The sequence below is a fragment of the Cylas formicarius genome, unplaced genomic scaffold (assembly GCF_029955315.1).
Source record: "Cylas formicarius isolate icCylForm1 unplaced genomic scaffold, icCylForm1.1 PGA_scaffold_5__7_contigs__length_24384050, whole genome shotgun sequence".
Taxonomy (NCBI): Eukaryota; Metazoa; Arthropoda; class Insecta; order Coleoptera; family Brentidae; genus Cylas; species Cylas formicarius.
The window spans coordinates 20,954,810-20,979,836 of record NW_026844341.1 but is presented as its reverse complement, the minus strand read 5'-3'; the positions used below and the strand labels follow the sequence as shown (position 1 = coordinate 20,979,836).

At 37.0% G+C, this 25,027-nt stretch overlaps 1 protein-coding gene across 4 annotated transcripts in view; it reads right to left on the bottom strand.

Annotated features, from left to right (window-relative positions):
• The window catches only part of LOC132702318 (aryl hydrocarbon receptor), a 137,006-nt gene that overhangs the window by 48,171 nt on the left and 63,808 nt on the right, over positions 1-25,027 (bottom strand). For 3 of the 4 annotated variants that reach the window (XM_060670879.1, XM_060670877.1, XM_060670878.1), the window contains exon 2: positions 21,496-21,686. The exons of the other annotated variant lie outside the window; for it this stretch is intronic. Coding sequence is in view for 2 of the 3 variants with exons in the window: in XM_060670877.1 (XP_060526860.1) it covers positions 21,496-21,686 (191 nt within the window). In the remaining variant the exon portion in view is untranslated. The remainder of the gene's footprint in view (positions 1-21,495; positions 21,687-25,027) is intronic. 4 annotated transcript variants of the gene reach the window in all.

Genomic DNA, 25,027 nt, shown 5'->3' with positions numbered 1-25,027 from the left:
TTGGATACAGTGTCGTGCTTATCGAACCATTTTTCATCAAGGTAAATTATGAATCCAAGTAGTCTGTGTCATTCCATTACTACTTGCCTTTCGTCTATTTTGTCCTACTTAAATCCCATTTTACAAACTGTAAACTTCTTGGAGGATGGCACGGCTTATTTTTATATTGGTTTCACCTTTTTCTAGCTTCTTTTTCAGTTTCTCCAAGGTAGCAACAACTTCACTTTGATGAAGACAATATGTTAGGTCTTGATCGCTATTGCCTTTCTTAATTCTCCACTATTAATAATATCCGGTATTGGCGTTTTTGTAAGTCGACAGGTTTCTTTTAAATCTTCTTGTTGAATAAGTCCTCTACTGATTAAAGTTTCGTACACATTTTTCATAACCCGTTTTGCTTCAAGCTACAAATGATTTCGATGCAACTTTGTTATAAAATAACTTTTTCGAAAGGCACAGTAAAAACGATTGGCCAACACACAAATGTCCAATATTCAAGAAATATATCAGAAAGAAAGAAAAAAGCAGGAAGCATCACTGCCTTGTCACTCTAGTAAGAATAAAATTTAAGTTAATGGCTTTCCCCACTAACAATAGTTAGTGTTAAAGTTTTATTGGGGAGGGTCTATCGATAGCCAACACGATGAAGACTGAGTCAGACTATAACCACAGAAAACTTAATATCTATATACAGGGTTTTTCACTTAAAAGTCCGCACGCCAATAACTCCAAAACGAAAAGAAATATTTAATTTATGTAAAAAGTAGTCAAAGTGTGGGGTCAAGTAGATATTTCCTAAAGTTTAAAAAATTCGACGCCTGCAAAGAGCTGGGCGTCGCGATGCGTCGAAAAATTATTCGATTGCAGAGACTTTGGAAATACGGGCATACAAAAGTACATATTATTTAAAAACTTTTTTGTTATTTACTCAAACTTATTTACTTTACCCGTTTCTAAGTTATACCGATTTAAAGTAAACATTTCTTGATTAATAAAAAATGTGATTAACGCTTATTTTTACAAGTATGCCATGAATGTTAGTTACTATGGCAACCATTGTTATCGCAGTTGTTTTAAGTGCAATTACAAACGTAAGTTGTTATTGCTGTATCAAAAAATTGTCACATTTTGTCACAAGAAATATCCAAATTTGTTCGGTTAAAAAAAAACTAAGAATTATTATGTGAAAATGATGCAATTTAGCAATGAGGAAAAAGTAGATATGTTACTGGTGTTTGGAGAATGCAGATGCAATTGTAGAGAAGCAAAAAGAGTTTACGCACGGCGTTATCCGCATAGAAGAGTCCCCGATGCAAAAACCTTTTCAAGTTTATGTAAAAACTTAAGAGAATATGGCAGCTTCATAAAACCTACGAGATAGGAACAGGACGGCTACATATGATAAAATACTGCTGCTGTGATTCAGCAGGTTGATAATAACCCCAAGATATCCCTATCAGAGATAAAAGAAAATACCGGTGTTACCATAAGTTCTTCGTGGAGAATTCTACATAGAAACTCTTTTCACCCGTACAAAAGTAAACTAGTTCATAAACTAGAACCAGGCGATTATGCTAGAAGAATGTATTTCTTAGCGACATTGTCCGATTTGTATAGCCAAGATGCAAATTTTCTCTCGAAAATTTTATGGAGCGACCAAAGTCGATTTCAAAATAATGGAATCGTTAATAGACACAACTGTCGTTTTTGGTCCGAAAACCATCCTCGTAGGATTACAGAAAGAGGTAACCAACGAATTTTTAGTATCAATGTTTGGTGCGGCATATTAAATGGATTCCTTATTGGACCTTACTTTTACGAAGGAACTTTAAATGCAGATCGCTATTTAAGATTTCTTCAAAGTTTTTCCTTTGCTTTATCGAATGTAAATTATTTTCCTTCAATGATTTTCTCTACTCTATTGCTACGTTCTTGTTTTGAGTGATGGTGCATGCTAAAATGCAACAATGAAACTTTTGCTACAACATGATCTCAAAGAATCAAATTTTTTTAAATATTTAAATATTTTTCATGCCTGAAAAACAACATTACTCGAAACTGCAGGAAAATCTAGAACACATTAAAAACGTAACGGTGATGTGGATTATATGTTTTTGATCAGTTAGCAAACAATCAAAATAAATTAAAATATATAAAAAATTTATTCTATTAATACATAAGGTTACCGGTTTTAGTCAAGCTCTGAAGAAGCCAACAGGATGATTGGCGAAACGTCAGCAATTTCGACTCAGCAAAAACCGATGCAGGAAAAATCTGGAAGTTTTGTAACAATGAAGGACCTTAGCTAACTTGCGTACTGGCATGACATTATGAAAGCCGTTGTTGAGGAAGTTCTGAAGGAGATTTAGATCGGAAGGGATGTGTTTCATCAAACGTATAGTGAGGTTCCTAACAAAAAATTAAATCATTCATTTAGTTTTTTCTTGTTTAACAATTTGTGGGCGTGGCCACTAATATTTGAGACTCTATGCTATATAAGAAATCATAAGACCTTTGTGTTCTAGACTAGGTATCGTGGAACAGGTACGATAATGTAATGTAATAGGAGACTTTGCTTTTTAGACAATTCTCTCAGTTGTAAATGTATTAAAAAGGATAGGTTAAAATTATACATTTTTTTTGGTCTGTTGGCTATGAAAATAATTCGTGCAAATGTTATTCCTCAATTTCAAGAATAGAAACATCTTCGAGGAGTTTTCCCCCTTTTCCAGGATAGCCGCAGGACGCACAAACGAAGGAATCTTTCTTCAAACGTGCGTGGTATATTTTTCTTCTTTTCTTTTTAATGTTCTCTCGGTCCCAGTCGCTTTCGACGAGACAGTCGTACATTTGAATCACCGTGAGGCGTGAGGCGGCGAGAACTCATTGCGATTATGACAACCGGAAAAATATACGACGTGCCATGGTATACGCGTAGGAAAGGTCATCGGGAATGGCCTCGGGGACAGGAGCGCAAACGAAAGACATAAACTTTGAGGAGTTAATTTCGCGGGTCTCGAGCGGCTAACTGGAGAGTCGGATTGCCCCCTCCAGCCACGTATCCAATATCAATAAATACGCGTGTGTGTGTCCGGTGCAGTGCGCTTGTGTGTAGGTAGCTAAAACACGGACCCGGCGATGTTTCGAAATTTGCGATCCCCGTGTTCAAACAAGCGCTTTAAACTACCTACGATGGTTGTCCGATAATAAAAAAAAAACAAACAAAAGGTCATTAAATTTATTCAGATTTTCTTGGTTTTCATTAATGATTTTGCTTTGCGATGTGAACTGAAGCGAAGAATAATTTGAAGGCTTTTGGCTTCTGGTGTGCTTCCAATAACCTCACCCTGAATATAACTGCTACTATAACCCTTACCTTTAAAAATTGAACTGAGGTGGCTTTTACTTGATGAAAATCCATTTATCAAAATAAATAAGAACTAAAAGTTCAGATTTTCACGAAATTGTCATGTCATAATATATAATTTCGTGAAAATCTGAACTTTTAGTTCTTATTGATTTTGATTCTTACATTTAAACACTTCGGTGTAACGTCCTTTAGAAATGACATTGATCAAAATTTAACCTGACTTTAAAATTGGTATAATTCAATTATATACTCTAGAAAATAGAGTATACCCAAATTAAAAACGCACAAAGGAAGTTTCCAAAATTTTTGCACAGTTATGTTAACGGTTTTTATTCCGTGGACTGCCACAGAGTTATGTGGCTCATTAGTGGACTGCCCTGAGTTGCCGAGCCAACTGAATATTTAAGGAGTGTAAGGGCATCGTCTATATTTCACCTAATAACCCCAGAAAACATTGATCAAAGGACCTCTATATTTGTCTTAGTCGCTCACAGTTTACCGCATTAATTAAACATACATTTTTGTTACAGTGAATTTAGTGTATTTTGTGCTTTTAATATTGCGCTATTGAGATGATAGTTGAATAGTTGTAGTTTATAGATATTAGAATCGTAAAATTGTCTTGTAAATGGAAGTTAATACGAATACATTCACTGACATGATCGTCGAAACTGACAAACGTCAAAATTCAAATCGTGGGAAATATCTCCGAAAACATCCGATTGCTCCCAAATCTGTGCAGTAAAATCTCGGAAATGTCCGAAGAGGCTCGGATTCATGGGAAACGAAACTGACGTGGTAAACTGACGATCCCCGCACGCTAGATCAGTGGGAAATTAGATATTTTACATACGGGAGTAGAAAAAAATTATTGTTACCCGATGGGGATCGAACCCGCCACAAGGTATGTTGACAGAACTGACGCCTTACCAACCGATCCATCCCTGGTCTAAGTTGTAACTATTACAAATGCTAAAATTATTTGAGTTGAGGGTACTCGATAGTTTAGTACTCATTTCGATCCTAGGTTCCCTTTTTCAATATACCAATATATTAAAAAGGTCCCGAGAACACTGATAAACTATTTTCTTTTATATTACGAACCTTTAGCACTACAACGTTAATACAGTGTGTTGGGATTATTTTCAAAAAAACACGTTATTTACTTCTGGAAATTTTATTTTTTAAATTGTCAGTTATTTCGTGTGCATCGACGGCAAGAGAGGGGCCAGAGAGAGAGCGTCTCTTCCCGCATTTTGACTTCTTGTACTCAATTATGTAAAAAGATTTTCCATGGCCTACTCATAAAAAAATGAAAGTCTCATGCTTTCTATTGGAAATATCTCTTATGTGTTATATATTATTAAAAACCAAATCACAAGGCCAATAAAGTTAATAAAAGTCATAAACACATCTAGTATAGAAATGCAAAATCCAAAATAGCTACCGCAAATTGACAAACTTTCCACTTTTTGGAATCACAAAACGTATATGCTATAAATAATTCTGCATATTAATGTACGTGAGGTAGGGGAAGGTGGAGCAAGGCGGTCCACTTAAGCTTTTTATTATTTTTTGTGGCTTTTAACCATCAAGTCGATTTATTTTATTTATGAGAGGTCCGTTGAGCCCCAGGGTGGCGTCGTATTTAACAAAAAAAAGTTACTGATTAGTACTATTTTTCTATCGATTAAAAAAAATTGTTATTGGTATTTATAAGATTTTCGAAAGCTTTGGCTTTAGGCTCAATCCACAGAATTATCCAAAAAATAAATTAATTATGATTCGGTTCTAATAGTATTACGCAAAGAGCGAAAAATGTACGAATAACAAGAATTTATAATTATTAGAAGAAAAAACGAAAAAAAATATTTTGGTTAAATTTTGAGGTGGCCCCTTTGCCCCACCCTGCACTAGTATTATCAGTGCCGAGCAATTTTTTCATGTCTTGCAAATAAAAAGCACCCTTCGGCATAGACGACGAGTTCTATTGAAATAACGAACCAATGGGCTCGGCCGCGATAAGGGAGTCAGCTCGCACCCCGATCCCTATCGAATATGCCTTACATAAATGGGGCGGAGCGACGCTGTCCTAATCTTCGACGCCACTGGAGATCCGGACGGGCGATAAGGACGGGGTGGGGGATGATTTTTTTTTCGGTGATTAATAATGACGAATGACCAGCGGCTTATAGTTGGTTTCTTAAAACCGAATCCGATAAGAACCGTCTTATCGTTTCGGCGTACCGCAGGGAGGCGATCTTGGCCCCTTACAACGCGCACGTCTATTTGGACGATTGATACGTTTAAGCTTGCGTCCTGTAGACGTTTCGCCAAGATCTCACTTGGCATCTTCAATGCTCGCGCTACGAAAACACTTCGGACCACCCACCCACCCATGTAATGTCGTGTTTAAACTAACATTTGCGTAATAATTTTCTTTATTTTAATTTTTTTATTCTTATTCAAACATTAGTGTTGTTTGATTTGCATTGAAAAGGAAACCATTCAAATTATAATGACGATTATAACAAAAATTTAAACATGTGATATATTTAAAACAAAGAGGCCACCACTATAAGTTGTAAGGAAAGTCCTTTTTTCTATGAACGCTATTCTTGGAGTAGCAAGTCCTATTTTTTAGTTTAGGTGTGATCTTTCACCCCTTCTCGGGTGCACTATTTTGTATTGCTTAATTTTATATGGTGCATATATGATGTATATAAATAAAAATAAACCCTTACAACCAACAACTTGGAGACACTGAAAATGCCTTTAAATATAAAAATGTAGTCATCTGATTATAAGAGAACGCAAAAACGTAATTTTGTAATAAGCGAGTAATAATTTGTTTTGAACATAATTCCGTTTAAAACAAATAAGCAATGTAGTAAATAGAGGAAAAACAAAAATCGGTGATGTTTTAAAGTGACCAGGGTAATAATTTATACCTACCTTGCTTTGTTAGATTGTGGAAAATTATTAATGATTAAGGTTATTTTGAAAAGCATCAGCTTCGTAAGTAAATATTGTTATCTAGCATATATCTTTACCGTCAGCATGACTAGCATTAGGATTCATTAGGTAAAGCATTAATTCCATCAGTAAATATGTTCCAGGAGTGCAGTACAGTAGTGCAATACCCAATACACTACAGGACCAACGCTGCGGCTGCTGTAAGATTACTGTTGCGAATCATCAGTTTGGCTTGGTTTGGACAGCGAATTTAACATTATGTTAAAACACGGCGATTTTGTGTACAGATCATCAACCAATCATCAGATACGTTGATGGTTCTTGTTGGCAGGACCACAGTTAAGATTCTTTTGGTCAAAAATAAATTTCGCCAGAGAAGAAAGAGATTTAGCGCATTGTCGTCAGCAATCCTACTGTTTTGGTTAGGGACATCGTAGATAGTTCGTAGATAGGCAGATTTACATCGTCAGAAAAAATTCGGTAGCCGATTCCAGACTGCGAAGCAAATTTGCATCGCGAGACTTCGACGTATCGAATTTACCCGGACTTAATGCGACCGACTTGGCCGATTAATATCGAATTTCCGAATTTTTACGAAACACAACACCCTGAAAAACGAAAACAAAAACGGGGACGTATAAAATCGCTGCAACAACGATCTCTGGCTCTCCGTTGCAGCATCATCTTTAAACGGACGATAGTCTCGGGCAATTATATATACATTAGTGGCGTTGTTGTACATCTTGAAAGTTTTCGGCCTCTGATTACGAATAATTCCGTGTTATTAGACACTCGGAATTCGTAGGTTTGCCTCCGATGGATGCATCATTATCATTTACGTAGTCGACGGGTATTCTAGCACTAATTTCACGTCTGCGGGCGAAAACCGGTATACCGACCGTATACGAACGTTTGTCCAAAAATCGGGACGAGCTCATAGATTGAACTCCGCGTGGGCCCCGCGCGGTAGCCTTGCGGAACCCCGCGCCAGCATTTTGCGCAGCTTTTGTTGTCATTTTTTTAGGGTTAGAGTGTTGGGCTATCCTTATAATCCTTACCCTGTTCGAGTTTCTAATGACGTCAAGAAAATATTCGTATTGTTTTTTTTCCCCAGAAGCTACTCTAACCTATATACAGTGCCTCCCACTTAAGAACCATACACGCTTCTGAATTTTTTTTGTTGGGTAGGTCTCTAAAAAATCAACTAAAACCTTGTTTTGCTTATTGATCCAACATAAAGTCTATCTAACAAAAGAGAGAGAAGAGAGAAGTGCTATTAGGGATTAAAAAAAAATAAATTGACAACCAATTCTTATTCAGCAGTACTTAGATCCCAACTACACCCATTTCTATAATGTTTCAATACAGGGCGTTTGAAATATTGTTTACGACCCGCCTAAGGGTCGTGCGTTCTATTTATCTTGATAATATTTTAATTGGCTGTAAGTTTTTTGTTTTTACAGATATCAAGGTAAACAAAAAAACAAAATGTAGGGCTAGTAGTGGGAATATGTTTGGCTGAAGGATTGTCCAAGTCATTATTGTTAAACTGGTTTTTCGCGAATTTACTATCCGTGAACGGAGTGATATGCTTAAAGTATACTTTCGAGTTCCTTCAAAACAAATATTTCCAAAGCTGGCAAAGAAATTTGCAGAAAACTGCAAGAAAATAAGGCAAACATATTAGGATTCTCCGAAGCAGTTTCCTCTATTACTAGACTATATGAAGAGATAAGTATTTCTCGGGAAACAATCCACTCAGTTTTGAAAAAATATAAATATAATGCATTTTAATTTCGTTAAACTCAAAAACTAAGTTCAGAACAATGACAAAGGAGGATGTCAAAGATCAAAAGTTAACTGGAGATCACCAAATAAAACAATGTTGGCAAAGATAAGTTGGTCGGATAGAGAACGGCGGAACTATGGATTGGCCAGCCAACAGCCCCCCTTAAATTTAATGGATTTTTTCTTTTGGGGACATATAAAAAATCACGTGCACAGAACTCCTTGTAATAATGCCGTGGAACTTCGACAAAGGATTTCAGAGATAATCAATCAGTTAAGAGACAATGCGGAAACGTTACTAAATGCAAGGCATCATAGATAGATTCATTTATTAACTACGTTTCGTACAAAAGGGACGTACAATTGTAGCAAGTCAGAAGTTATATTCAAGTGCACTAAAATTAATAAATAACATAAAAATACACATCTAATACAAACAAAATTAGACAGTACTATACAGTTTTATAGCGCATCGATACCAATGACAGTGTCATTGTATGCTCGCAGGGAGTAAAAACAATGACGTTGTAGGAATTCTTTAATAGTATGTTTAAATTTTCTATTGCTCATCTTTTTCACGGTACCTGGCAAAACATTATACAATTTTAGGTTCAACGAGTTGCTCTCAGACTTCCTCAGTCTAAACCTAGGCCGTCTAAGGAGATCCCCCGAACGAATTGGATAGGCATGGCAATCGGAATTAGCGCTAAAGTTTCCTTTCGTTCTTTGTATCTCTAATAACTGGTAGTAGATATAGATGCAAGGAAGGGGCATCACTTTGAAATTTTTAAAATAAGGTTGGCAATTGTCGTTGCTAATATTCTATATTAGCAACGACTCGAATGGCCCTTTTCTGCATTCTAAAAATCTCCACAGCAGCTGAGAATCACCCCACAGCACCGTGCTATAGCATAAGTGTGAATGCGACAAAGAAAAATAGACCATAAGCAGAGTCCTTGTTCCTGTCAGCCCTCTCAGTCGTCGAAGAACGAATATGTTGCTGGACAATCTATTTTTCAGGTCTGAGATATGTTGTTTCCAATTTAGACTATCATCGATCCTAATGCCAAGCAACTTGACGGACTGTCCACTATTTACCAAGCAATTGGAGGAAAACACAATACTCTGGGTCTTGTCTAAATTTAATTTAAGATAATTATTTTCGAACCAGACATTAGCCCTGTCCTCCAACATGCCAACCCTAACGGACAACTCCTCGATACTCTTAGCAGATGTAGTGAAATGATAAAGGTCATTTATGTAGATTGTTAATAGTAGCGGGCCCCGGACGGAACCCTGGGGCACCCAGCTTACTACTGATTCCAGTGATGAACGGTCATCCTGGTTTTCTACAAACTGCTGTGGAGCCTGCAAGTAGGACGCTATAAGATCTAAGGGCAGACCTCGTATACCATATCTATATAGCTTTTTAATAAGAAGCTGGTGAGAAACACAGTCGAAGGCCCTGGAGAGATCACACGAGGTCAAACCAACTAATTCACCCCCCATCGAGGCCCTCAACTATCCCACTCACAACGTTAGACGCTGCTTGGATCGTCGAACACCCTCCCCTAAATCCAAACTGACCAGCACAAAGACATTCGATCTTATTAATATAAGAAGTTAGCTGATCTTTTAGTAAGATCTCAAAAATTTTTCCGAACAAAGGCACGATTGAAATCGGCCTGTAGTTGTTAGCATCATTTATATCACCTGACTTATGGATTGGAACTACTCTCGAAATCAGCGACGGAAATACACCTGTGCCAATACATTTATTAAATAAAGCGGTTAATGGCAGTGTAATGTACTCAACCAGTCCTTTCACCAAGACACTATTGATATCATAAGCATCGCTAGAATAAGATTTTTTTAATCTTAGTATGGCTCGGTACGTATCCTCACAAGTTATCGGATGCAAAAAAAAGTAGTTTCCTTCAGTGGAATCCCTTCAACACATGCACTCTGTACATTATGATTCACCGTTAAGATCTTTATAATATTGCTCGAGACAGAACTAAAAAAACTGTTAAGATCGTTTGCTGATAAACCAGATTCTTTATCACATCTCTCAAGACAATTTCTTTCATAGTTAACGATTTTCCAGACATCTTTGTTTTTATTCGTTGATTTTTCGATAAAGCCATCAAAGGCAGCTTTTTGGTTTGTTGAGTTTTTTGTTTATATTCCTTATTTAGCGATTCTGTATATAGAGCGTTCTGTGAGACTTTACTGAGAGTTTTAACAGTTGACACTCTGTTTCTAAGAGCTACTATCAAACCAGTTGACCGGTGATTTTTTATGAGGAACGTTTTTAACAGAACAATTTTGTTTGATCAAGTCTTGAACTTTGTGCAAATGAAGACATAAAGTTGATATCGTTAGAACCAAGGCAAATATTCCAATCCACAGCCCCCAAGGACTTCCTAATATTCTCAATACCTGATTTGGCAATAGTTCTAATTTTTTTAATTCTGACTCTATCCGCCCTACCTATGCTAAGTTTAATAAACTGGCCTCTGTGGTCTGACATGCCAGGGTCAACAACTCCCACCTCATAAACGTCTTCATTCAAGTTTGTTATTATATTATCAATGCAAGTAGCAGAAGAGCGCGCAATTCTAGTGTTTTCGGAAATAGTTAACCTCAATCCAAAACTATTTATAATACTTAAAAATTCGGAGACAGCGTTAGATGAAACATTCACATTTATATTAAAGTCATACAATTAGAGTGTATGGAAAATGGTACTTAGAATAGTTAAAGAATTTTTTACTTTAGCGTTGTCATTTTTAGTGTTTGGTTCTACTTTGTTGTGGCAGCACGTCATGGCACTCTTTGAAATAAAAATTTCCTATTTTTGCCGATTTGTCAAAAACGAGTGGACTAAAATATAAAGTGTGTTACATCATTGTAATCGAAATAATATATTCTATCCTCTTTAGTTCATTTCTGATCCTCTCTAATCATATTTCATTTAAAGAAAATCGTTCGTTCGTTGACACTTGACAGTTGACAGTTCTTCTCGTTATTTGACATCAAGAATTAGTCCCAGTTAGCCATGACTTCAGGTTGATAAAATAAGAAACATAAGGTTTTCGTGCGTTTTTGAGAGATCTATCCAACAAAAAAAAAATATCAAAATTAATCGGTAATCAAAGATTTTACAAGGATGTACAGCCTTAAGCGGGGCTTAAATGATATTTCAAACACCCTGTATTGAAACATTGCAACATTATAACAATTGGAAGTACTCCCTTTGTTGCAAATCTATTATTTTTTAAATCCTTTATAGTACTTCCCTCTTCTTTCTCTTTCGTTAAATAGTCTCAGTTGGCCATGACTTTAAGGTGAAGCAATAAGCAAAACAAGGTTTTAGTGCATTTTTCAGAGACCTATCCAACATAAGAAAAAATCAAAATGGAGCCATATACAACGATTTTACAAATTGTTCATAAGTGGGACGCACTGTCTATCTAATTTTTTGAAATGCTAAATTCTCTAAAAAATTCACGTTGTCGTGATAAAAAAATAAGGTCCACATAGCGCAGTTCTAAAAAATTTTCGGTGAATTTATGATTTTTGCACAATTATCTGAATAAAATTTTAAAATTCGTAATACACAAAAATAAATATTTCGTTAAAAAATTAAAACAAAAATTTTGCTAGAGCCAACTAGCTAAGGTAAATTTCAAAATTCAAAATCCATAACCGTCATTTTTTTTTTTGCGTAAACAAGCAACACATGGAATTAAAATACCTATTTAATTGGTTAGACAATTATGCAAAGAAGTCTCCATAGGCTATTGTAATTCGCGCCAATCATCCTGTTGGCTTCTTCAGAGCTCAACTGGAATTAAAATACCCAACAGGATAATCATCGAAACGTCACCAAGTTAAATTCATCAACACCCGACGCGGGGGAATTCAAAGATTTTTTTTTAAATATTAACAATATTGTCAGAATAACTGACGCACCCTGTATATGTAATATGGGAAAAAACCTTTTGTAAGAGTTAAGGCAATAAATAAAAAAAAACTTTTTTGAACTACTCCAATTTCCTGTAATTTAAAATAGATGGCTTCAAATATTGTACGCTTAATTTGCAAAAAAGCTGAAAATCGCAAAAAAAAGATGGACGCCGCGGACGCATCGCTGGCGTTGTCTATCGACGTGTGTTACCGGTAAACCGTTAAAAAGGACCCGAAATTCAACTCCCCAGCTCGATCAGTTCGTAAGTGGTTGTTTAAAGGCGAATCTACAGAGAACAGACAAAAAACACTTTTCTCTTTTTTTCACCTCGTACATTGCCGAATGTTTACCGAGCGGTCCGAAATCGGAGAAGTTAATTACCGGTGCGGTTCGACGCCGCTGCGAGGGATATTGACATGGCGCGCGGCCCCGGAAAGGAGCCCTGCGGAACGACGCGGGTCTACCAACAAATCAAAATTAACATATATGCGCGGATCGGCTCGAATTATCGCGGTTGACCGAGAATATCGATAAATCATGCGTTAATGGAGTTTACGCGATTTATATACGAAGCCCTGAAAAAAAATGAAGGGTCGTAAAATTTATCGCCCCGTATACGAGAGTTTTTTATTCGATCGAGCATGAGGCGGGGGAAATAGAGCGGCGGAAAACATAAGACAGGGATAGCTGCGAAAACGATTCCAACAAAGGTCCGTGTAATACCTGGGGACTCCCCTTCTGGTATATTGCTACCCCAAGAGGATCGATATCGCACAATTAGGGTGAACGGTTACAAACGAACGTAAAGAATGACTGTGGCAGGCGGCGGCGGCGGCAGTATCCCACCCCGCGCGCCACCCTAATGATTTTTTCTTCCTTTACCGGTCAGTTGTGCATTATATACTCGAAAACTGCGGGCAAAGATAGGCGTGAATAAAAGGAGGAATTTAATTTTTTAAATATTATTTTGCCTAATTTTCCTTTCGTCACTTTTGATTAATTCATTAATTGATCAATTAATCTCTTATTTTGAATATTCAACAATAATTTTTTATCAGTTAGAGTTTTTCCCATAGGAGGCACGAAAAAAAATTTCTCACAAAAGTTTCTTCGACACTCCAGAAAATTTAAAACATTATAATTTTGTTTATACAGTGTGTTCACCCCTAACATCATCTGTGTTATTTTAAATAGAACACCATGTACATTTCCACATTATTTTGAATCCTTAATTAAAATAAAGGTCACTTTCTTAAGAAATTCCTATTCGAATTTTGCATCCGTATAAATTCTTTTTGAATTTCCAGCTGCCCACAGTAGGTTACTTGCTGGTAATATTGGATATTTTTTAAATAACATAGACAGGATACTTTTAAAGATATAATACCCCAGATTGCTAACCTGTTGCTTACAATACAGGGTGTCCATTAATACTTGGTAATTTTGAAAAAAAATCGACTCTATACCACATACTTTAACAGATTTAAAAATACTTCAAAATTCATATTTAAAGACACAGTTAGTAGTTAATTATCTAGCTTGATTAAAAGTACCTAATAAAAAAATAAATAAGTAAAGTGTATAGGTTAACTAAAAAAATGTAACTAATTTCAAATACAAATAAAATATATACTAACAAAAAACTTGATAACTATGAACTTTTCAAATAGAAATATGAAAAACAACAAAAACGAACAGAAGTGTCAAAGTTTATACATTAATTTTGATATTTCTTTGTTGTTTTGGTGCCAGATGCAACGCGCATTTTAAGAGCATCATTTTTAACTAAACTTTATGAACCGAATTAATTAGTTAACTTTTTCTTTTATAGATTTATTTATTCAAATTTGTGTGATATATTAAACGTCGAAATAAAAGTAAGTAAATTAAATATAAGATAAATTACAATCATTTGTTCCATTTGAAAATTTTGGTAATTGAATTCACCAAAACTGCACCGCCTATTTGGGACACCCTGTATAAGCTGAGGCGCATGTGTCAAACTGGTTGAGTCGTGCATCATCTCCTTAGTCTGTGGTTAAATTTTCGTTGCAATACCTGTATCAGTAGCGTCACGACACAATTTTATATGGGGCAAGCCAAATATGACACATAACCTCAATTTCTGCCTAAACTATGCAAAATTTGAATAGAAATTTCATAAGAAAGTGACCTCTATTTTAACCAAGGATTCAAAAGATGCCAAAATACATAGGGTGTTCTATTTAAAATAACAAAGTTGAGGTACGGCGCGACACTTTTGGGACATCCTGTATCAACAAAATTATAAAATTTTAAATCTTCAGGAGAGTCCAAGAAATTTTTGTAAGAAACTTTTTTTCGTATCTCCTATGTGTTTCGAGATCGTATAGTGGATCGTTTTATTTGGCACACGGTGTACGTTTTGTTAGTGTATATACTTATCTATAGGTTCAATTGTCACCAATGGTGGAGGGTGCGAAGAAGAAATACGTCGGCGCCTTAGAATGTCCAGATCAGCAATACCCAAGATTACTAAAATTTGGGAGGACACTGCCATAACTAAAAATACCAAACTACGCCTGGTATGAGCATTTATATTTTATATTGCAACTCACTCTGCAGAAACTTTAACCATCAAAAAATCGCACTCACAACGTAACGTAACATAAAGGGCTTTTGAGATGTGGGTCTATCACAGAAGGCTCAGCAATTACAATTATTGATCAAAACATATATATTTGACATATAGTCAGGCGAGCAGAATGTAAAGTAAGGGAAGAGAAGAAGATCACCACTCTGAGCAAAGGGAGGAATCGACAAGGGATAAGGGACAAGTGATAAAAGCCGGAGGAGGAGGATATAATATGGCATTTTTATTGAAGTCAAACCATCTTCCTCCTTCCTGATTCTGATTCCTGTGTCTTTTTTATGCGACATAAGGAAAGAAATATTTAAATATATTTATTAAAGTTTTATTGACATTTAAAAATGTTTCTTTTGTAAGCTCAGTCCGTTTTCATAGCACCCTGGCATGTATAATTTGTAATTTGGTATAATAAATGTCGACATTATTTTCTATTAATATATGAATAAAGCGGGAGGAGGCACGTACTGCTTTGCTGGGGCCTAAGTGGTGGACATACAGATACAGAAGTTAAAGTTCCTATCATGCAACTTTTATAATACAGTGCCGCAAAATACTTAAAATGTTGACAACGGGGCATATGATAATTTTATCTTATCAATCGATCTTATCTTATCAATGTCTGTAAGTGGTACAAGCTGTTCTTAGATGGCCGAGAGCAGCCGCTGACGAACCTCGCTCTGCTCGCCCCAGTACGTCAATAACTGATGGAAGCGTTGAAGAAATTAAAAATCGTGAGATCACGTTTATCAATTTTTGGGTAGCAGCAATTTTGAAAAAAAGGACCGACGAATGAGCATCGTTCAGGATGATCCTGATATGCGCAAAAGGTGACGATTCAAAGCCTAGTAGTCCCAATGGAAGAGCCCCGACTTGCCAAGACCGAAACAAGCAAGTTCGATTAAATGTTTACTATTTTCTTTGATTATCGTGGTGTAGTATATCAAGGGACGGTGCAAGGAACGAGAAGCCGAGGAAGATCTCAAGGAAACCGGAGTACCGCTCAAAGAATGTTTTAGAGCCGCTGAAGGCAGGCGGAAATGGAAAGACCTTACAGATCACAGATCATGATGGCACGATACCGGGTGACTGAATAAAAAGAAGAAGAAGCACACAAGGTCGTACGCTCAATAAAGAGTTATGCGAGAAGCAATACGAAGAAAACGTCCGGACGGAGGTTTGGAACGATTGAAGAGATTAAGAAAACACTGCTAGAAGAACTCAAGGCCATACTGGAAAGTGCTTCGAGGATTGGAAAAAACGTTGGCACAGATGTATTATATTTGGGGGGAAGGGATTGCTTTGAATGGAACAAAACATTAATTGTGATAAATAAATAAACACTTTTTGAGAAAACTTAAAAGTCGACTTACTTTTTCAACTCACCTCACCTCACCTCACCAGATGTGAAAATGTCCAACTCCATCCCAAGGCTCGTGGAGAGAAATTCGCTGCTGGGAAAGCAAATACCTGGGGGGTGGTTTTCGTCAACCTAGGGGTGGAGGGGGGTAGGTTAGAGATCGCATCCAACGTATGCAAAAGATTCCTGCGCGTGCGCTAAATTTCGCGGACCAATGCCTGATTTTGACCGGGTCCACGATCAATTTTAGAGCTGCCGTAGAGGGGTATGGGGGAGAGCAAGGTTATGTACGTATCGATTCGATGGGAAATATATATGGGTGTCGCGAAAAAGAAAATGGGCACCATCACGCGCGCGTCTCATGAATGGAAACGGAGGTCAGTTATAATACAAATCGAAATGACCGAATAATGTCCTTTTAACACTCGGTGCAAACATGAAATAAAGATATTAAGCGCGTGCGAGTGTGTGTGACGACAAACCAATCGCGTGCCGCGAACTTCTCGTTGCGATCGGTCTGCTTATCGAAATTGTTATTGTTCTACGGGTAAACGCTCAATGGGTAGATCAGACGCGATGTAGCTGAAGTTAGATTTGGATTCGGATTTGCAAATATTACAGTCGACCAGTTCGTTACTTATCTTAATTAAAAAAACCCGAAAAAATTGTAAGGCAACTCTCAAAAACAAAACAAAGTAATAATTTAATTAGTCTTTGGCAATCTCGAAAAAGTCTGACTTGTCCCAGATATTCAACCAAACCATTAAAGAGCCACTTAGGAGAGCTTCAAAATGATGCACGGCTCAACCACCTTGAAATCGTGGGGAAGACATAAAACTACCTCCAATATTGAAATACAAAAAATTCCAATATATTTATTTCGCAATCTCAAAAAAATCTGACGTCCCAGATATTCAATTAGACCATTAAAGAGCCACTTAGGAGATTTTCAAAATGATGTATTGCTCAACCACCTCGAAACAGTCGGTAAGTAATAAAACTACCCCCAATAAAGAAATACAAAAAATTCCAATATATTTATTTCGCAATTAAAAAAAAACTGGCGTTGTCTCAGATATTCAATTAGACTGTTAAAGAGCCACTTAAGAGAGCTTCAAAATGATGTATCGGAAAGATAAAAAACTACCCCCAATAATGAAAGACCCAAAAGTTAAATATATTTATTTTGCAATCTCAAAAAAATATGACTTTGTCCCAGAGATTCAACTATACCATTAAAGATCGATATACTTATTTCGCAATCTCAAAAAAAATCTTACGTTGTCCCAGAAGTTCAACTACACCATTAAAGAGCCACTTAGGAGAGCTTCAAAATAACGTATTACTCAACCACCTCGAACAGGTCGGACAGATATAAAACTATCCCCAAATAATAAAATACCCAAAAGATCGATATATTTATTTTGCAATCTCAAAAAATATCTTACGTTGTCCCAAAGATTCAACCAGACCGTTAAAGAACCACTTAGGAGAGCTTCAAAATGATGTTTTTGGGAGTTCACTTACAAAATTTCCGTACTTACTTGCCCAGCATGTTCACAGGAATATGTTTTTTAATTAAGAAAAGTAACGAACTGGTCCACTGTATTTCGAATCCAAATATCTAACTTGAGCCATTTTCATATGAGTCGATCCCCCCCCCCCCCCCCCGGTCCTGCTCGTTTTAAATCGGTGACAACCTAGAAAACACCGAGTGGCAACACGGCCTCGTCTCAACTTCTCACAAAAAGTTAAAAAGTGTTAAACGAGGGGGGCAGGCGGCGGAGCGGGGTCGGCCGCGCGCGTAAAGAGCCGCCTCTCGTGCCCGGCTCTATTTGGAGGCGGCACACGCAAAAACCACATTAATGTTAACCGATTCAATCACATTGCATAACTATTTGGTACACAGTAATGATGGATGATTTCGGTTAATTGAGACGTCGGACTTTCGTTCTATATATACATCGGAAAGTTGGCGAATTTCTTTGTCTCGTTGGGGGGTGGGGGGGCCGTAGCGAATTATAAGCCATATAACGCATCAAAAATTATAATGTGTCAACATTTAAGAGTCATGATTCGTTATTCTGTTTGCATACAAATTTAAGAGTCATAGTAAATCAACTACAGCTTAATTTAAGAGTAATAGCTTGATGAAACGTTTCTGGAATATATTTTTTAGGTTTTATTTAGCCGCCATATTTAACATTATGTCTTCTTATATTAGGCGTTCGGCATAATCTTTACGATCTTTCTTTAATATTAATTTTATCTCTTAATATCGACGTTTTAGTATCTTCGTCTATGATTTAAAAAAGACTCAAATTAATAGAAATGAAATAAAACTTCACGCACAATCGTGGCTTTATCTAATCTTATATGATTCATCATAAAGGTTGGCTACAATTTTAAGAGTCATAATAGTCTAATCAATTTTGAATAATAGATTGGTCTGCCAATCAATAACAACGAAAAGTAAGGATCTATTGTTAAATTGACTACAGATTTAGAAGAACCATTTCCGGAATATAGGTATTTCTCCGCTTTTATTACATAACGTGATATTAGGCCCCATTTAACTAATATAGCTTACGCTTTGAAATAATTGACTGAAAATTTAAGAGTCACGAGAACATGTTTTATTTATTACAATGATTGATATATTAACTTAAACTTTAATAGTTTAAGTTGGTTAAGTATATTATTAATTTAGTAACTGAAATTAAAACTTTTAAATGACCGAACCGAGCAATTCCCTTTCGTTCTACCAATTTGTAGAAACGTCAAAGATGGATCCCGTTGTGACCGTTCCGAAAGCAATTTAATCGCCTCCCCGCCCAGCCACGTCGGAGGGGCGCGGGGGGGCGCAGACACAGGCCGTTTATTCGGTTACAGTTCGCGACCCGTACTTTTCGTTCGCGGTCGCCATAGCGACGACGCCGGCCGCCGCCGCCGGGACGCCCCCACCGTCGCGACGTCGCCCGTTCAATGGCGCTCCTAATCGAATTTTGCGCGAAAATGCCTAAAATGCCGGGCGGGTGGGGGGCAGCAGCCTTCGACCCCCCCCTCCCTATCGGATATTTAACTAGACAAGATAATGAGACCCTGAGGTTTTCGTTTTGTTGATCAACAATCCTGAATCACCGAATGAATCACATCTGATATATAGGGGCACTTATTGCTTCCTTTACAGAGGTCTACAAAATTAAACTTTTTGACAGATATTTTTATTTTGAAAAATGATTTTTTATAATTTTGGTCGGCTGATTTCAAAAATTCCAGGCATTTGTTTGTATCAGCTTTATCCAGCGTGCCAAATCACATTTAATTTCATAAAAATCAATTCATATAAAAATGTATAGGTATGTATATTAACAAAATAACAATATTAAGATATAGAGCGCTATAAAAGAGCGATAGAGCAAAAATATCGCGTTTTTTGGAAAAAGGGGCCCCAAGGATATACAAATAAGCAAACAGCTTTCAAGTATCAAAATCACTGCAGACCTATGATATTATTAAAGATGGCCGGGTCTTTATTCAGCACCTTGTCGCTATAATTAAGATGCACTAGTATTCTTGGAGAAGAAAATTATTACCGTCACAGCTGTGAGCTAATATCTACTGGGTTCGCACCGTTTGGACTAATTTAGGGCAATAAATAGAAAACTCAAAGAGTGACCTTCATTCGTAATATTATTAATGTTTATTATCAATTTATTTGTATTATTATAAGTATGACAAAATGGAACAGGAGAATTTTGTAAGGCAAATGAGTTTAGAGTGTCGCTTTTTTCATTTCTGATTAGTGGCAAACGATATTCCAGATATAAAAGGGTTAGTACTGTACTTTGTTCCCATTTTAAACTTTTTAGTTAGTTCACCTGCGAGGTTCCTCAGAGATTTTCAATAATTTATCAAAATCATAAGAATTGGTTATGTTGTGTTGCTTACTCTAAATGCGTAAGAGGTACGAGAAAAATACAAGAAACGTAATTTCTGCTTTAGATGAGACGAAAATATTTAATGCTGAACAGGATTGTCTTATTTATTTTTGCGAATCTCTGCCAGTAAACTTATTGAAATGTTTAAAATGTAAAAAAGTAAAGTACTAAAACCTCTTATTATGTGGAACATCCTTCGCCACTAATTATTAATAAATATAAAAAATAAAAATTTTATTTCTTCAATTTCGAAAAACCTTCTGTTTGTCAGAGAGCATTAACATTAGTATTTCAGTATTTCAGGCTGATAATATACTGTATTTATTCATTTTTATATATCTATTTATTAATAGGTTAGGGATACCAACAGCACTACAGTGTTCCAAACAGTATGCCCTAGTTGTAAAGTAAAGTAACTAACTAAAAAAATATCTAGATTATTACCAATGCCTCCAGATTTGTTCTACGAAAAGCTGAACTACCCAGAATTTTTCAGCTCCTGACAAGAACTTTACAAAGTAAAAGGTAACCATGGGTAATAATGGGTGTTTTTTTTTCAATGTATAGAACTTTAAGTTGGCATTAGTGTTCAAGATGGCGATCGATTTAACAGCTGTCAAGTGATTTATTCTCAGTTTGGTTTGGCAATTCATCATTAATAGACTCACGTCTGAACAACGCTTGCAAATGGGCCCAAAACGATGAGAGAGATTGCCGTTGTTCCCGATTTTCATAAGCGAATTTTGTTTAACGATGAGGCGCACTTTTGGTTGAATGGCTACGTCAACAAACAAAACTGCCGAATTTGGAGCGAAGCTGATTATTAAGTGTATGTCGAAACACCGTTACATCCAGAAAAATTGTCTGTTTGGTGCGATTTATGGGCTGGTGGAATCATTGGTCAAAAACAATGATGGCCAGAACGTTGCAGTCAATGGTGATCGGTGTAGAGCTATGATTACTAACTCTTTCATTCCTGAATTGAATAACCATGATGTCCAGGAGATGTGGTTTCAACAAGACGGCGCAACATGTCACACAGCTCGTGCCACAATCGATTTATTGAAAGACATAGGGGCACAAATGTTGGAAAAAGTAATCGAAAATTGGACGTCCAGATTGGACTACATCCGCGCCAGCCGTGGCGGTCATATGGCAGAAATCATATTTAAAATGTAATGCCACAAGATTATCTTTCGGATAAATAAAATTCATGTCAATCGAATAATCCATCTTTGTTTTATTGCAACTTAAAGTTCTATACATCGAAAAAAAACACCCTATATTAGGCCGCTTGCTTATAGTAGGAATTTACTATATTGCTTATATAAATAATAAAGAAGAGCACACTTTCAATGTTAATTGCCCACCAGACACGAACCATTGATTGAACGGTCTTGATTTGCTTTTGATTGCTTTCAAATGGGTTAAGGGTTGTCGTTTACAAAATTTAATACGTACCTTGGAAATAGCTCTTTGTGCGTAAGTAACTAACCGAGAGTCGCAGGATCGACAATCTGTCCAGCTTCGAGAGGATGTTCTGCTCGAAAGGTAGAAGACTGGCCAGGGTGTCCAGTTCCGCGTTGAGCCTCTCCCGGTGCCGTTTGCTGGGGTTGCTCTTGGTCACGCCGTCCTTGGGGGTAGGTTTCAAGCTGCGACCAAACCAAAAGACGAAAGTTTAAACGCCGGTTATGTAAACGGTCTGTTTTAGGGTTTTCAGAAAACGACCGTCAGGTATATACGGAGGGACAAACCTGCGGTGCGTGGCAGATGTGTTAATTAAAAAATGACGTTTATTTGGTGGTAGGTTAACGTTGCGTGGAAAATTGATGAGCCTGCGAGTTTGCCAGTCAATAAACAGACCATTTGTCATTATATTTCGTGCGTTGGGGGGGGGGGGGGGCTCGGTTTCGCGGTGGGGTGGTTTGACCGAAAATTGCCTGTTATTAGGAGAAAAATTCGACCGCATAAATATTTATACTCGTTTTTAAGCCGGCCGCGATTTTACGGGCTTTGTTCTTGTAATAACGATGCCTTGACCTTAATGCGTGTGCCCCGGCTATGATGGGGTGGGCTCTATACGAGGTGGTGCACCAGAAGATCAGATCAACTCTTAACTGGAATGGACACAGCAATGCAGCCATAAATTTAAAGGGGGACAAGTATTCTTTTATTTGCCCACACGTCAACTAATGATAGCTAAGTGTAGTCAGAGATTGTTTTATATTGTTTCCCAATTTGTTTACCGTTTGGATTTTTAAGGTTAAATTGTTTGTTGTCGTTTGATGCTCATGCTCATAAATAAACAATTTACGTGTAATAAAATCGAATGAAAAGGTCGATAATTTAAAAAAAATCCTATAAATTTGACATACGTATCATAAATATTCTCCCTGCTTTGTCGAAGGCTTCGGTTCCGACCCTCAGAGTTCCAAAAAGATCGCGCACCCTCGACGAGGCGTTGTTTTTGAATAGCCGAAAGGTTTTTAGGAACCCATCTTGAACTAACCTTATGCATATCTAAATCAGAAAGCTTAGTAATTTCTCATATTTCCTTGACCTTTAAACGTCGATCTTCCGTTATGACCTCCACTGGTCCACCAGTTCTTGAATCATCTTCAGGGGACTCCTTGCCCCATTCGAAAACGTTTTACCCATTCTTTCACTATCATGATGCTCGAGCTGCATCTATGTTAGGCCGGGAAATTTTGGCGCTAACCTCGTATAGCGCGATATGAACTATATTAATGGCATAAAATACACAGAGCGAAGAACGTATTGAACGGATCACTCCGATTTTGTCAATTTTGGATTCTGTCCCCCTTTTACCCCTAAATCAATTTGAAAATTCTTTTGTCTTGCAAAAACAAAAATAAATATTAAATTTCCAATATTGGGTAACTTTTTTCAAGTTCAAAAAACCTTTAAAAAAGTATAAAATTTTTATTGGGGATTAAAAGTAAATCATTGCCATTTTCTCCCTAAAAATAATTTCAATATTTTCTTCTGTACGCACTCGAAGCACACGAGTGGGTAGTAGGTAGTACTGATTTTGATGATAAAATTCAAGTATTATTCGTTTGGGGGTCTTTCCATGATGAAATGACAATGCAAAGTGAATAGCTTTGACTTTGTCGGATAAAGGAAACTGTGCGGGATCGGGAGAAAGTTTTGTTAAGTTTCGAATCTCCCTCGTATAAAAAATACGTCCCTCTTTTGCGGATTGACTGAAATTCGTTTTTAATTCGTTGCATACGTACGCGAAATCGACTTTGCCGTCGCTATTTCGCAGCGCCGTATCATTTGAATAAATTTATTTGAAGCAAATTACCGGGGTAATAATAAATCAACCTTAATTTCGATTATTTGGAGCCGGGTGCGATTTTCGAACGGGCCTTATGCAATATGCATGAAGGGGGTTGGGGGCTGGCTGGATTCCCTCTTTGCCGCGAGCGCGTTAGGTGGTTTTTGTGCGGTTAGAATGGAGAACGTGTACAATTCGTACCGTACGATTTCAGTAGCCGAGCGGTTGTACCGTTATGGAATTATGCTGCGTCTTTCGGCAACATATGTATATACATCGATGCTGTTATTATGTTTTTTTTCGACAACGCTCTAAACGATTTCAAACTGGTAAATGTACGGAGAGCGGGGCCAATTTGTAACACTCTCGCGGTACTGCCGGCGTGAGTGTCGGCACTAATGACACCAAATCGTTCCTAATAAGTAAAAACCGAACGTGTCATTAGCGATTTTTCGAAGATACCGTGGGACCGTTGCTGTCCTACATGTAAAATCCGTCTCGGATATTTCCGTTGATTTTTTAGTCGCAATTGAACAACACTTTTCCATGCTTGTAGGATTAAATTCCGGATTTAGCACTTTGCCCCTCTGAGTATGTATTATTCAAAGTATGTATATTTCAAAAAGCTCTCTTTCCATCCGCCAGCCTTTCTGGAAACCTGCTCATTGCGAATACGACCCACCCATGAAATTCGGAGAGTTCTTCTTAGTGACCACATTTCGAATGCCTCTAGGGTTCAGGTTTCCATGCTATAAAGTAATGTCGACCATACATACGATCATACTGCACCTTTCTATAACGGACCTTAAAACGAAAGTGATTGATTAGAGAGGAAAGGTTTGAACTTAATAAATGCTTGTCTTGCTTATTGGATTCGGCATTTTATTTCTTGTTGTGGATCCCAGGCTTTATGGATTCGTTATTAATATTTATAGTTCATTTATTTGCTGGCTGCCTGCTGATGATCATATGCTTAGTTTTCTAATAATAAGCTTCATTGTGAGATACAATATCCATTTACAAGACATTTAATTCGCTACTTGTAACATAAACAAATAAAAAAAGCAGTGAATGTATATCAACAAACAACAAAACAAAACAAAGGTGATAGATTAATATTACTCTAATTATAAATGTAGTTGAAAATGTATATTGTTTGAAACAGTTGGACTTCTAACCAAAAAGTTTGTGGAGTTTGTGGTTGGGTCCCCGGAGGAAAGTCAAAACCGATCTGCCATAAGAATGGAGAGCAGTGTATAAGAATTCTACATAATTTCGAATCGTCTGCCACATAGTGGCCCCATAGTGCGGCTTAACATAAATGAAGTAGAGCAGCGCCCTTAGTATCTGTTCGCTTGCAAACTCACTAGCATTCCGAAATACAAACCCCAACATTCTCAAAGCACTGTTACAAGTTTGATTGATATGGTCGGCGAATGGAAGCTTCGTATCAAATAACATTCCCAAATCTTTTCAGCCACCACATTGTTTTAGTTTTATATTGCCTAACCAATAGAAAAACCTGTTGAATTTTTTACAAAAACTTCCCCAGGCTACTGTAATAATTTTTACAAAACTTCTGGATTCCTCTTGCGTCGATTTTTGGTGAGTCGAACTTGTTAACGTTTCGCCAATCATCCTGTTGACTTCTTCAGAACTTCACTGAAACTGGCTCGCATTTTATTCTGT